At 38.2% G+C, this 15,284-nt stretch overlaps 1 protein-coding gene across 6 annotated transcripts in view; it reads right to left on the bottom strand.

Annotated features, from left to right (window-relative positions):
* Positions 1-13,025: 13,025 nt before the first annotated feature.
* LOC129247624 (uncharacterized) overlaps positions 13,026-15,284 on the bottom strand; it is a 31,689-nt gene continuing 29,430 nt past the window's right edge. For 3 of the 6 annotated variants that reach the window (XM_054886819.1, XM_054886817.1, XM_054886818.1), the window contains exons 4-5: positions 14,630-15,208; positions 13,030-14,557 (exon numbers count right to left, since the gene is read on the bottom strand). In XM_054886819.1, the coding sequence (XP_054742794.1) occupies positions 14,453-14,557; positions 14,630-15,208 (684 nt within the window). In that variant the 3' untranslated portion in view covers positions 13,030-14,452. Of the gene's footprint in view, positions 15,209-15,284 lie in introns of all 6 variants that reach the window. The other 3 variants (XM_054886820.1, XM_054886814.1, XM_054886816.1) reach the window with 3 other exon arrangements.

The following is a 15,284-nucleotide window of genomic DNA, read 5'->3' as shown; positions in this document are numbered from 1 at the left end:
TATTGACATAATTATTTTTTTTTTGTTTAAATAAAAGTCTGCGGTAAAAATGCTACGAACTTATTCGCCAACCTAAAGAATTGTGCCTGTTTAAATTGAAAAACCAAAGGACTTTTTGCTATTGCAGAGCATCCTTTATTTTGTCTTTATTTTTATTTTTAATTTATTTTATTTTCTTGCACTTGTACTTATTTATATGTACAATATTTAGATGAGAATGTTTTTCGTTTGTGTTTTTATTTTTATTTTTATTTTATTTAATTTTTTTACTTATCTGCTTACATTCGTAATTATTTACTGTTGTTTTCTTATTTTTGTTCTTTTTTTCGCTTTATTTTTGTATTTTTTTTTTCAAACTTATTATCTTTATTAATAATTTACGCCTTCACGACTCCTTAAATTTTACGGAGTTTGCTTTCCCCCCTGTCTCTCCCCTCGCTGCCTCTCTTTTTCCCCTCTCTTGCTCTCGCTCTCGCTCTCCCTCTCATTCTTCTTTCTCCTTGCTTTACTTCATTGTCATGTTTTTTGTTTTTATATTAATATTCTTTTGCTTGTTTATTCCTTATTTAGTTTATGTCTTGACTTTATTGAAATTTTCTTTCATACATATTTATATTCATTATTTATAATCATAATAATAATGTATTTATAAGTACTTCTTATGCTTACAAACTATACGTATTTTCTCAGTCAATGATATTCAATGTTCAAATACCTAAATTAAGAATTCTCTCACGTTCACGACGCTTGTCTCACGTGCGCATACTCGTAAAAGTGCTTCGCACTGCGCCCACTGACTTTCGTGCACCACTGTTTTGGCCCACTTGCAATGCCTAGGCCTAGCGTCTGATACAAGAACACTTTGTACGCATACTAATAGCTGTTACAGTAAAAACATTTTTGTTGTTTTTTTTTTGTTTTGCTGATTTTACAATCGTTTAATTTTCTTTCGTCTTTTGTGTGTTTGTTTTTGGGCTCTCCAGTTTTACGACTTTATGTTTTTTGTATGTGGATGTAAATGGCTTGTGTGAGTTGTAATTCCTTCTCGGCCTTTTCGATTTTATTTTTGTTTTTTTCCTTTCTTTTTTGTATAATTTCAGATGCCTTTTATTGTTGAGGAGTGTTTGTTTTTGTTTTTTTTTCGTTTTGTTGGTGTCTTTTACTGATAAGCGGGTTACGGGGTGGGGTGGTTGAGTTGTAGCTGTAGTTGCCATATTTTTTAATTTTTGTATTTATAATTATATTTTAAGAAATATTTTATTTTTTTCTTGTTTGGTCTGTTTTTTGATATACATCTTCCAACTATTTGAGTACAATAGGCAAATAATTAAAATTTAAATTTTTTTATTTTATTCAAATTGAGTTACATACAAATACACATTCATGGTTTTCATTTTCTTTGCGTTCGCTGTCTTTCGTAAACATACATACAAACACAAAACATAAAGTGGTATTTATTTCCATTAAAAATTCTCAGTTATTTGGTTATGTAATTTTTTAAAGGGAGGCCTTTTGCTTAGTTAAAAAAAAAACAGATTAAAGTAAACAGAGAATATTGCACATTTAAAATGAAGGCGCAGTTAATGACACATTTTAAGGATGAAAAGTATTGTCTAAGGGAGGAATTAGTTATATATGTAACCTGGTTAATTGGTTGTAACCTGGTCCCTAAAGTACCCATAAAGTACAGGTAGGTAGAGAGAGAGTAGGATATGGAAGGGAGGCGATTCAGGGCACAAAAAAACAAACTTCCAATAAATCTAAATCTAAGAATGGAGAGTAGCTTTAAAATCAATAAACCGATGTCGCCTAGATGTCAGTAGTGAATCATTCCTAGAGAGTACCTTTTTTAACATCATCTTTGACGTTTGTCAACCTTGTTAGCCTTGAAATTAAGTAAGGCGAATCTATTAAGAGTAGTATCGCTAAATCAGCTGATTTTGTTTTTTTCTTTCGCCGTGTCCATGTGGCTGTCAGCCCAGAATCAAACAAGGCGATTTCATTATTTGTTTTCTACTTTGCCAATACTTTGCTTTGACAATCAAACGTGCAAAACATTGTTGTTGGGCTAGTGCCACCATCTTTATTGAATGAGCCTTGAAATCACGCGTAGGGTAATTCTTGCCAACAGGTGTTGAAAATTGATATTTGAAAAGGTCGAACCAAGGAGCACCAGGAGATTTGATGGCTCCTAAAATGCTCAGACTAAAAAGCCCATTGTATTCAAAGCTCTGGAAAGGGGGTAGATAGTCAAGGAGGGAAGAAAAAAGTATCAGAGAAAGAGATAGGAAAGAATAGAGACAGAGATAGAGATAGTTAGTCCTGTGAGAATTTTCCAGATTCTTTGGCAAATCTGTAAGTATCCTCCAGTTTTAGAGAACGAATATTACTCTTTCTCACGACATCGAAACCCAAAACTCGTAGCCGTGCTCTAGCAAAGGCAGGACACTCACAGAGAAAGTGCTCAGTGCTATCAGCCTCCTCCAAGCATGACAGACACATTGGGCCCTCAATGATTCCAATGGTGGACATTGTTCCTGCAATAATACCGACCATCAACCCAACATCTTTCCTTCCAAGTTTTAGTAGAAAGTTTGACAGTTTTCTGTTCGGACTTGTCACAAAACACTTTGCAGTTCTGCAGCGTTCTAGACCGGACCAACAGGTGTTACTTTGGGCTAAGTTGACAAAAAAAAAAAAATTCTACAAGACGCTCATCATCCCGGCACTTTTCTATGGCGCTGAAGCTTGGACAGTCAAACAATCAGATGCAGAGGAAAGTACTTCGCATAGGAAAGTACTACCGCATTCGAATGAACCACGAGCTGTATGAGCTTTACAGAGATATTGAGATAGTCAAACTAGATATTGAGATAAACAAATCATGCAGCGACTAAGGCAGCTGGGTATGTCGTCCGTCGTGTGTTTGAAACGGTAATTGGCCAGAGGGTGTCCTCGTGTCCGGTAGAAGGACCAAATTGAAGATGACCTGGCTGAAGTGGAGAGTCTGTTGCGCTCGCACTAAAAATAATAATGGTAGTGAGTACTTGATTTCCTCCATTAAAAAATTCTTTAATCACAAAATCAACCAGCAACACTATCGCTTTCGTTAACGGTAGTTAAAAGCGGAGTTTACTCAAAGAATAGTGCACTAAGCGCATATCTGAGAGTTATTACCTGATCAGTTTCAGAAGCTCATTTGACAGCCTTCCTTACAGCCGTGTGTTGTTGTGGTTGTAGCAATTCACTAGGTAGTCAAAGACTTTCTCTACCTAGGACCCAGCAGTAGCACCAACAACAACGTCTACCAAGAGATCCAGCAAAGAATAACTCTTGTCAACAGGTGCTACTTTCGACAAGCTAGGCAATTGAAAAGCAGAGCCCTCTCTCGATGCACGAAAAAAGCTATATCAATCATTCATCCTCCCGGTTTTACTGTATTGCGCTGAGTCCTGGACATTGACGAACATCGATGGACGGTTATTTGGAGCTTTCGAGAGGCAAATTCTTCGCAAGATCTTTGACCCGATTTGCGTGAATGAAGCATATCGAAAAAGATGGCACCACGAGCTGTACCCCGACATCGACGTAGTTTAACGCATTAAACTTCAGCGGTTGCGCTGGGTAGGTCACGTTGAGCGAATGGACAATAACGCTCCAGCAAAGATGCTCTTTTCGAAAAGCACTAGTGGAACTCGCAAAAAGGAACGTCCTCATCTAAGTTGGAAAATTTAAGTCAACGACGATCTGACCATCGGTGGTGTTTCTAACTGGCATCAACACGCGCAATGCAGAGGCGATTGGCACAACATTTTGGTAGCCGCCAAGACCGACCATCAGTTGTAGTTGTCAGCTAAGTAAGTAAGTTCACTGACCCTGCCTGTGCGGTGAAGTTACCGAACGTGTTCTCCTAACTCATCTAAGGGCAGGCTCAAGAAACGTACTGTTTCGACAGTTTGGGTCCAGAGGGAAACGGATGTTAGCTGTGTGGGTTTAAGTGGGCATGTGAATAGGTTAGTTAATACACGGGGCACCTTCACACGTCGGACATATATTGAGTGTGTCGGAGACGATTCTAAATAAGCAGGAGCTTAATCTGCTACAATATTCAGGCCGTAATAAAGCCAAAGTTACTTGGGTCTCGCGAATCAGCTGAAGCTCTTGCATTGTTGTTGCAGTATAAACATTTCCCATACATGTACGGGAATGCTGCTGAGCTGACAATCCTTGGCCGAATATAAAACCGGGTCGTTCCGGTAACGTAGAACCGACGTATCGAGCTGAAGCTCTTCGTTTACAATGGGTGGTAGTTAGACTCCAACAACAGCATATGGGAGTCGGATATTTGGGAAGGTGGTGAGAGTCTCTCGATGAATGTCGTTTAAAATCTGTCTATATACTATCCGATCCAGTAGCTGCAGTCGTGCTTGATCCTGGATCTCGTCGGCGTAGTCGAACAGATGCTCTCGAACTCGTCTGGAACATGGCTCAGGCTCTAGCGAATGTCTGCAGGCAGGCAGGAATTAATTGCTGAGCATTTTACTGTGCTCCTTGACCGGGAGCATGAAAGTCTCATTGTGAAGAAGGTATCCCGTGGCTCTCCTGATACCAGTATTCGGATCGGTCTAGAGCTGTGTCCATTGCGAGTCACTAGCCGTGTGTCGTGGTACCTTGCAACATTGCATGCTTCAGTGTTAGCCTAGCATCAACTAGAGTCTATCACTCTCAGAGCAGCTCAAAGGTTGGCAAAGGAACTCCCAGAAATCATCACAAGGTTTCCTTGTCTAGTTGGATCTTCAGCTTTATTGACTTAAATTTCTCTCTGTTCCTATCACAGGAAACCTAACGCAGAGAGATATTGAAAATGAATTATATTATATTAAAAGATGAAGAATAAAATAATGTCCGGGTGAATGATGAGATAATTGGACCTATGGAAAGAGCGAATGTCAGCGCCACAATAGTATTCGATGCAATTTATTGAAAATATAAATAATTTTTCGGTGGCTTCGATTTATCTACATATATTCTCCAACGGGTCTAAAATGAAATGTGGAGTTAATGTGGAGATCTGTTTGTTGTTGTTGTAGCAGTTCATCACATCTGGTCAACGGATCCACTCAAATTTGCGTAAGTTGTTTGAGGTCAAGTAGAATTTTGTGTTCTCTGGCGATTTTTAGGATCATTGGATAATTTTTTTTGTTTTTTCTGAAGAGATTAGGAGTTGAGTGGTCTAGGAGCATATTTGAGGAAGCATATTTGAATAGTACAATATTAAAAGAGCTGTAAGTGAAAGGTTAGAAATGTTTTTAGGGGCTGTTATAAAGAGACGAATAAGGCTTTTGGAATTGGTATTTTTGTTCCAAAAATATTTTTTTGGGGATGTAAAAAATAGTTAACACTGACAAAATTAGATATTTTTTTAAGATTTACATAACTTTCTGGCCTGTGTAAATATGGTGGATGTTGGCTTTCCTTTAAAGAAAGTTGTATGGTATCGAGGTTCTGTTTTTGTTTTTTTATAAGCATATTTTGTTTTTGTGATTTTTAATGAAAAACTTTATGATAAAGTCATCGACTTAAATGCCTGCCAAAGGCTGTGTAGCTGTCTTTTTTTTAATAAAAAAAAACTTCGAAACTTTTAAGGCTACACAGATGTATGTAAGTCCATACGCACGCATACATACAAATAATTTTCGCTAAGAATTGTGTATCCTAACCTTCTTTTTCCATTTTCCATAGTTACATAATTCAATATATGTATGTAAGTAGTTTAGTTTATTGTTTAGCAATTTAGTTGGTTAATTAATTCAGGAAACTGAAATCCAAGTGCAATAATTATTATTTGTAAGTTTCTTAATTTTTGTTTTCTTAGAAAAAGTTGCATTTATACGGTTTGGCCGATTTTTACTATTATTGTTTTTTTCCTTGTGAAATTTGCTTCTTAGTACGAGTAAATATTTTTGAAAAAAGTTTTGGTGAGGTTTATGTAAATACAACCCTGCCATGCTCACGCAACAAGCGCTGAAAAATATTGAGATGAAAAACCAAAGAAGAGAAATACTTTGAGAGAGAGACTTAAAGCTTAAAGCTCGTTTGATCTAAAAGCCAACTAAAGTGCGCAGTATCTGGTCCTCAGGAAGTTTCATTGCAAGCAAGTGGCTCGGAAGATAAATGGACAACCAATGGAAAGTCGAGTTCCTCGGCCTCGGTAGTCTAGCGTAAGTGCACTTGCCTTCCATCCCAGCGGTTGTGGGTTCGAATCCCACGTAAAGGACGGTCCACGCACTTTTCCAAATTTACCTACTTTCCCTATTTCTAAAAAAAAAACAAAAATCTCATTCCTCAACCCCAACAACTCATCCTTTCCAACCTTCCTCCCGTCCAATAGTTAGCGCATTATTTGCATTGTGACTGCTAAACCAAGCAAAAACAAAGAAAAACACACAGTAACATTGCATCAGTGGAGACAGCAAGAGGAAGCGGCCAACCGCGGTAATAGCGCAGACAAACCAAATTTAGCGAAGTCCTCAACCATCTGTGCGATCCTTCTGGCAGCCAAATGTAAAACACAGATGACGCTATAAGCAGCTAGAAGGCGTTGTTCCTAAGCAACGGCAAATGGGTATTCCCACTAGTGGCAAGCTAATCACCTACCCTGTCAGAAACCAACGCAAGACAAGAGTATTGTCGAGGCCCTATGCTCCCGAGAGGAGTGAACAAGGGGAAAAAAGTCGAATTCCACCAAGCGCCTATTTTGTGACCCGTCTCGTGAAGGCAATTACAAATGAGATGCGATGAGAAACGATAACTACAAATACAAAGAAATATAATACGTAGAAATCTACAACATCTTCCTTGTAATGGAGCACAAATTGGGCGTGGAGAAGCCGCAAACGCCATAGATATCCAAAAATGGCCTGAAGTACTTTTCAACACAGAGAGAAAAGCTTCATTGCATTTTGCAATGCTACGGAGCGACTGACCTTTATCGTGTATTGAAGAGGGAAGAGAGACACTTTTTTTCGAAAGAAGCAAAGAGAGACGCATATAACGGGTGAGCAGATTGGACGTACTTTTTCCAATAGTGTTTTTTTTCACAGATCACATGTGACTATTGCCAAGCTTAATACATAATTTTTTTCAGTATTCATTGACATTTCATCATGGAAGGCTTACGCCTGAACAACGTTTAGAAATCGTACACTTTTGTTACGAAAATCGACGCTCTGTGTTCATCGCGATTTTACGCAAAGATCTTAATTTGAAAGCGTATAAAATACAGCAAATCCAAGATTTGAAGCCAGCCGATATTCCAAAGCGTCATATATTCAGTCTTTGGGCTCTTGAAAAACTCGCCGAAGATCCGCATTTCGTGACTCGAATTTTATTCAGCGATGAAGCCAATTTTTAGCTTAATGGCTACGTTGTTTTATTTCAATTTAAAATCCGATACCACCAAATTAATCACCCTTTACATGCAAATATATGAATAGCTTGATCTCCTGAGCGATAGCGAAAACACTAGGGAAAATTTAACCAGAAGAATGCTTGGTGGCACGGAAAGTTTGAAGGTCGGCGAGAATTTCTATAAAACTAAAAACATCCGGCTGATTAGCAATGCTGGTTGGCAGAAAAAATGCAGAAAATTTTTGTCAGATCGGGAAAACTTAAGTAAGAATAAGCGACAGATGATAGATAACCAGGTTTTGCCATCCGCTATGGTGAAAAACAAAATTATGCAGGTCACTTCGGCTGCCACATCAGAAGGCAAGGATGCTAGAGACTACCAGGTTTCTCCTTCAGCTATGGGGGAAAAAGAAAGTTTTGCGTGTAACTTCGACTGCCACGTAACCAGGTAGGTACTTTCACCTGGTTGAAGTGCCGGTCTGTCAGTCCTCAAGTAGCAATAAAGCGCCGTTTTGATACCATTCTGAGCCTCCAACAGGCAGATATCTATAGCCAGCCAGAGCTGTTGATATAATGGAGGAGATTGATTGGATTTCGGTTGGCGTCCTGCACAATTTACAAAGAAAATTCTCTACAGTCTGCTTCTCTGAAATGTCCCCATAGCTTCTGCAATGGGGGTTAAATGGTAACCCTAGCTTTTCCACGTGTGTGCCGATCGTCCAGTAACCGGTAAACACAGCTACAAGTTTGGAAATTGAATGGGGAGGAGTCCAAAGGACTTTCTGAGTGCTTCGTATATCGTATTGGGGCCAAAGGGGTTACGAAATAGCACATGACAAAATGGAGCTCCATCTTTTCTGCGCTTTCCTGAGAAATAATTTTTGTAGTTCACTTTTAACAACTGTCAGGGGAATGCCGATGACAGGGTAGGAAGTCTCTGAGGCCAATTCATTTCCCTTCCTTGCAAACTCATCAGCAATTTCATTTCCCGCTATGTTTCTATGGAATCCAGATCAGAGAAATTTTACCTGCACACCCACCCAAGAGATTTGATCTCCTCCTTACAGGAGTTTACTAATTTCGTTCTGCACCATGGCGTCGTCAGAGCTTTAATCGCGGCTTGACTATCGGAGAAAATGTTAATATCTCCCTCGCTCCCGCGTTCCCTAAGCATTTTGCATGCCTGCAGGATCACAAAGACTTCTGCTTGAAAAACACTAGCAGTGTTCGGCAGTTTAAAGGAGATAGATAAATTGGCTGATTTGGAGAAAATCCCTGCTCCGACTCCTGATTCTATCTTGGCACCGTCAGTGAAGACAGAGGTGCCAGCTTCTATGCAGATTTTTCCCTCGATCGAATCCTGCCTATTTGGAAAGATAACCAGGTACTCGGAAGAAGAATTTTGCCCACTCATTTCACGTTTATTTGTTTTGCTTACAAAAATTGGCTATTTCGACACTTTCATCTCTTCTCTCCTTGGTAGCTTCTCTAAAATGACGTAACGACAAAAATACTCTCGAAATGGTACTTTTTAATACGCGTATAAATTTGAGCGTAGTTCGCAGGGTTGTATTTACTTTGGTGGCTGGTTGCTTGCTATGGGAGTGATTACTTTTTCTCGGCTCGCTATGTTTTTTTTCGTGTTTTGCTTATTAACTGATTGCCGGCCTGCTTGTCTACTAAACTAATAGGATTTTTTGGCATACATATGTACATATACAGTTATAATGCTATTTTTTGTTGCCTTTTCTTTAATAAAAATATTTGCTTGTGAGTTTGTGTTTGGTTCGAATTTGCTTTTGCATCTATGTATGTATGTATGTAGGAGTGTGTTGGTGTGGGCGTATTTTGATTGTGGCATGATTTCGCTGCTCTAGGCTAGTTTATTTTTGTAGTATTTTCTTTGTTTTTTTTCATATTTTTTGCTTTTAATATTTTTTGTTTTTTATTTTGCGGTTTGGATCTTGGTTTGCTGTATAAAATCGTACAAGTCCTTGCAGACTTTTTATTGTTTGTAGGTTTGTAATTTTATTTTTAATTTAATTTACTTTTATGCTCATCTGTTCACTATTTGCTTGTGGTTTTCAAATATTTCCTGCTTTCGTACGTTTCTTTGTTTTCTCTGTACTTTGTTGTTGTTGTGTATTTGTCTTTGCTTTTGTTTTTGTTTTCGTATTACTACGCTATTATACTCGTACGCTGTCAGACAATTGCCATTCATCCTTTATATGCCATTAATTAAAATACAATGAGTTCGCATTACTAAATTGTTGTTTTTGTGTATGTATATATTTGCAGTTTTCTGGATTTTGTATTTGTTTCTTTTTTCATATATTTTTTAAACTTTCGTTTGACTGCTTTTGCTTTGTTTTTGTATTCGTTTAATTGTTTATTTCTTATTTTTATACTTTCGTTTTTGCCTTAATCCGTTATTTTCAGTTAGCATTTTTTGAGTTTGAGTTGTTGTTTGTTTGTATGTATACTTTTGCTGCTTTTTTCAATGAAAATTTAAATTTATTCTTCTGTTTGTTTGCCTGCTTTGAATCGTGTTTCGGTATTTTCTTTGTTTTTTGTATGCTACGTCTTCATTTCTTATTTATTTCTATCTTTATTTTACTGCACAAATACAATATTTACAAACTTTTATGTTAATTTTTTTTTGTTTTTGTTGTTCTAATTCTTAATTCCTTTGCTTTTATCCTAATTTAAAGTCCCCGTCGTACTTGATTTTCGCTTCGTTTAATTAACTGTTGTTGTGTTCGCGTTTATTTCTATTTGCTTTTCATTAATTTTTCCTGCATTTCATTTCACTTCTTACATACTTTATTTATTTAGTTTTATATTTATGTATTCATACGGTTTTTACATGCTTCCTTATGTTGTAATTATTTTGTAATTTTCAATATATTGTTTTTGCTTGTTTTGTTGTAATTTAAAATTGTGAAAAAATATTTACGTTTCTTCATCTATTTTTTGTTTGTTTGTTTGGTTTAAACAAATTTTCTCGGGGTTCCCTACATCTCGCACGCTCGGTCTTTCATACTCTCTCGCTCTTTAACTCTTACTCTCGCTATTCGTGCGTTCGTTCTCGCTCACTGCATCCATCTGCGCCGCCTGTCTTGCCCGCATTTGCTTCCACCTTCCACTTCCACATTGGTCCCTCTTCTCCTCCTCCTACTCTTCCTTCTCCTCATATACTTTAGCTCACCTATTACAAAAATGTATTTCAAAATTTTTATTGTTTCTATGTATATTTTCATGTTTTGTTTTATTTTTATTTGTTGTAGTTGTATTTGATTTTGTTTAATATGCAAAGGGTGTGCGCATGCGCGCTACTTGATATTCAACTGTTTTTGTTTTTGTTTTTTATTTTTGTTGCTTTGTTTTTGTTTTTAGACTTATGCGTTGTTATTTTGCGTTTGTTTTTGGTTTCTTCAGTTTAGTTTTTGTTTATTGTTTTTCGCTGTCTTGTTGTTTGTGTGATTTATTGTAGTAAAGAATTATTAATTTTCAATTGTGTTTTTGTTTTTTGTTTTTTATTTTATTGTTGTGCTGTCGTATTCAGCGTATTCCTGTGGTAATATTTTGGTTTGTAATTTGTTATTGGCTTTTATTTGCTCAACTCAGGCCTTTTTCGTTTTTACTGTTTGCAGCGTTCGAAAACGTAAAGCTCTTAAATTAAATTTTTATCAGCGAAAGAGTTTCAATTGCGGTTGTGTGGCTTTTACTTAAACAATATTTTTACTTAATCAATATTTTTAGTCTATACAAATAAACGAGATCAGAATTTTAAATGCCACATTTTCGAAAAATAACTACCTCGCCATAAAAATAGCTGGTTAAGGTACCAGAAAAAAAAATTTTTTTGCAGGAATTTATTTTGCCCATTTAAAGTGGATTTTTAAAAAACCCGAAGCGAGATTGTCAAATGCAGATTTTAAATTTTAGCAGACAAAAGAGCTTACGCAATTTGAAGTTGTTGTTGTTGTTGTTGTAGCAGTAACTTTACCCTGTTAGTGGAGTGTAATCACCGGTCGTAGGCCCAGGAAACTAGCTGTTTCGACGGGTTGGCTACAGAGGGAGAGGGGTGTTAGATGAGTGGGTACGCAATTTGAAGTATTTCACCCTGCTGCTAGTAGATTTGCTATGACTGCCTGGACACGCCCAGCCATGCTTGGAGATGCTATCATTTTTTCTTAGAGTTAAGACTTCCAACTGGTTATTTTAAAGGCCGCCTGAGATACCACTCAAACAAAACTGGTTCATCATCTCCCGTTATTAAGAAATGGACACTGAAAATTCAGAAGACATCCTTTATAAATGTCCTGCACTAGGCAGAAAACTCCAGAATGTGCGAAAATTAAAAAAAAGCGCTAAAATACAGGGTACCGCAGCAAGCTTTGCACAATAGATCTCTTTTGGTTGTTGGTGTTGTTGCTGTAGATGCAATACTATGTAAACCATGTCAGTGTAGTGTAAATCAGCGGTCGTCTTCGTCTCGCCTCATCTACCGGTAGGCTCAGAAAACTTGCTGTTTCGACAGGTTGGGTTCAGAGAGTCTCAGTGCGCAGTAGCCTAACAATAATAATAATAATCATCTGATTTCGTGCGTATTTCATATGCAAAAGTCACTGACAATACAGAAGACAAAATTTACATTTTCTGATTTTAATTAAGGACACGTTGTTGTTGTTGCGCGATGAAGCCGTAAATCGTCCTCATCAATCTCATCTAACTTTAAGCCCAGAAAACATGCTGTTTCGAAGGAGTGAGTCCCGAAAGAAAGAGGCGTCAGATGAGTAGCTTTAAGCGGGCACGTGAATAGGGCGGTAAGTGTCGTGCGGGGACGCGTGGTCTAGTGTGCTTGGCCTCTTCCTCTATGTATATGTAACCCTAAATGTTAGATTAGATTAGATTAGATTCCCTACGAGGTTTGCATTTCGACCTTATGAATTTTTGTGTCCTCTACTCATCGTAGTACCTCATCCACACCCAGTTCTCTTATTATACTCAGGATAGAGCTGGGTTGGATTGAATATAGGTATGCCTTTAACCCTAAATGTTATGAATTTAACATCATCTTGAGCTTTTTATTTCATATTTTAGATAGATTGAACGTACGAGCGGCCGATGCAGCCGAGTGAGTTTGTGCGTAACTACCATTCGGTAGGTCACAGGTTGAATGACGATCGTGGATTCGAAACGTCAAATGATAGAAAAAAGCATTTTATGAAAAAGCGACCACATATCGGCGGCCAATGACAAATCTCTTAGTGCATAGTCTCTGCCATGAAAAAGCAAATCCGGCGGAAGCGGTTTAAACCTTCATATGTACGACACCAAGCCAAATACCACAAATAGGAGGAGCAGTTCCGAAATACCCAACAAAGAAAGTGGTTAGCATTAATATTCGAGGTCGATTTTTTCAGAAAAAGGACGCTTGTAAGTTTTAAGGACATGGTTAGCCAGGTTGCTTGTCTAAGACAAGACACGCGGTGGCTCCAACGCGCATTGTGATACCTGCATTTGATTTCCATACCCTAACTAAGTTGCGTAAACCACTTAGATCTTTCTAAGATGGCAACTAGTCTCTGCTCCAGTGAAAGATTATGCGAATTAACCGGGTCTTCAAAGAAGTAATCGCCAAGATGTTTGACGCGGCTTCTTTGGAGTGCAGGACATTAACAGAGGAGGAGTTGTTCAATTTCTTCTTTATTTCTACAACTCCTGCAGCAATCATTGTGAGGTACACCATTCTACTGGCTAGAGTGCCAATAGTGCAGTGACCCTTTATAACACCAGTGAGGACGCTGGTAGTTGATCTGTTGAATCCAATCCAAGCAGACATTTTGTGCTTTTAAAATTCAGTTTAGGCCAGAGTGCTTTGGTTTTACGGACATACAGCTGATAACTTTTTTCAAAGAGATTACGATTTGTTGGGGCTATAGAAGTAGGCAAAGAGAGCCCAGATGCACTCAACAGTTTCCACGACAGTCGGTTCGACTGGAACGACCCGAATGTATAAAGGGCCAAGTACTGTCACTTCAGCGGCATTTACCGTACATGTGTGAGGAATATTTATGCTGCTGCACCAACAACAACAACACCACAGTTTTACTGCTAATAAAAATATTATAGGCGCTAATGTGCAACATGCGGAAAGGTTATGGGTGTCTTGCACCCCTTGCTGCAGAAGCTTAACAAATCTTCTCTAACGCTGATCAGCTTAATAGCGATCAAAGCTTCAGAAGCAACTTTCTTAGCTGAACAAAACAAAGTGGCAGGCGTAGCGATACATCACTTACTACATATATTACTGCTACAACAACAACAACATCACTTGATAGTGAGATTCAGTAGGGCCACTCGTGAGTTCAAGGGGTTTCCAGAATTAATCTAAGTTTGCCTCTGTTTGGCGTAGTGCATTTGAATACGAAATCTCCGTCTTCAAGCATTTAAAGTTCTGCACGTTGACAATCTGGCGAGATCATAATATTATCAAAATGAGCAGCAGTAGTTGGCATTATTGGCAGCCTTGATGAAGAACTTAAATATTATAACTGGCATTTGTTGTGGCTCATTGCAAATGGAAAACAAAATTCTATTATTTTTTTGCTTAAAATAATAAAAATGGAATTTGTTTTTCTTTTTCTTCTTTGTTTTTGTTTTAACTGTTTCTTCATCTAAACATGCATTGGTTTTGATTTTATGTTTCTAAAAGTCTATTTTCGGTAAATTTAGCTTTTGGATAATTGGGGCTATTGTTGTTGTAGTTTTGTTGCATTTTTTTATTGTTTTAGTTTTATTTCATTTTTTTCGCTGTTAAATATTATATATGGTGCCAAACGTTATTAAAAATCGCTCTCTTCCACAAGTCCACTTCTTATCATCTTCCTTTGCTTCTGACGCTTTGCTCTTCTTCTTTTTTAACATAACATTAATTTTGCGGCTATTTGTTTTTTGTTTTTTTTCTTTTGCTGTACAAAACCTACTACCATCCACACCGCTATAAACATAATCATCTTCATCATCATCATCATTATCACCACTTAAGCTTCATCCTCCCTTCAACATCATCATCACCATCTTCATCATCATCTTCTCCATCATCATCATCTTTTATCATTTTCGTTATGGGTAATGCGAGCTTTTAGGTACATTTACTTGTAATTAGTGAGAAGTAAAAAGTCTTTGATTTGGCGCTGCATTAGAGACTTACTTGCTGCATTTTGTCGAAATCTAAGCACGGCCGATGTGGTCGCTGTAGCCTCTGTGTGGCGTGTTGTGTGCGTATCGGTCGGCGGTGTGGTGATCTAGCCGAATGGAAGAGTTTCGCCGGTGGACTTACCGAGCGCACCTCCATCGCATCAAGACCGGTCGTAGATGCGGGACTGCTGCGCGAACTATTATAGTGGAAATTATATTTGGGTTGCGGTTGATAGATATGATGGCTGCTGTTGCTCATCTTGAGCGATGAGGCGCACGCCTTAATCACACTCGTTGAACTGGCCTCACCGCAGGCGCCACCGCTACCGCCGCCGCTAGCACAAGCACCGGCATGGCTGCCGGCACTGCTACTCGCGCCGGACGCACACGACGCGGCGCCAGCCTCACCATTTTCGTCATTAACACTATTATCACATAATTTAATATTTTCGATGCCGCAACGCGCCTCCGATAGTATCAGTGGCGTTGTGGAGCGATATTTGTGGCTGCGGTTTGGCTTGAAAGCTTCCAATGGTGGTGATGTGCGAAAATTCACTGGGGTCAACACTGGTTCCAAGAAGTTCCTCAGCTGCTAAACGCAAAATAATTATAAAGAACAATAAATGGATATCAGTAACCGTATAGAGTTTCGAAAATAATATGAAAAT

Source organism: Anastrepha obliqua, chromosome 5 (genome assembly GCF_027943255.1).
Source record: "Anastrepha obliqua isolate idAnaObli1 chromosome 5, idAnaObli1_1.0, whole genome shotgun sequence".
In the NCBI taxonomy this organism is placed as follows: domain Eukaryota; kingdom Metazoa; phylum Arthropoda; class Insecta; order Diptera; family Tephritidae; genus Anastrepha; species Anastrepha obliqua.
Note: the sequence above shows the minus strand (reverse complement) of the source record. Positions and strands in the feature narration are given on the sequence as shown.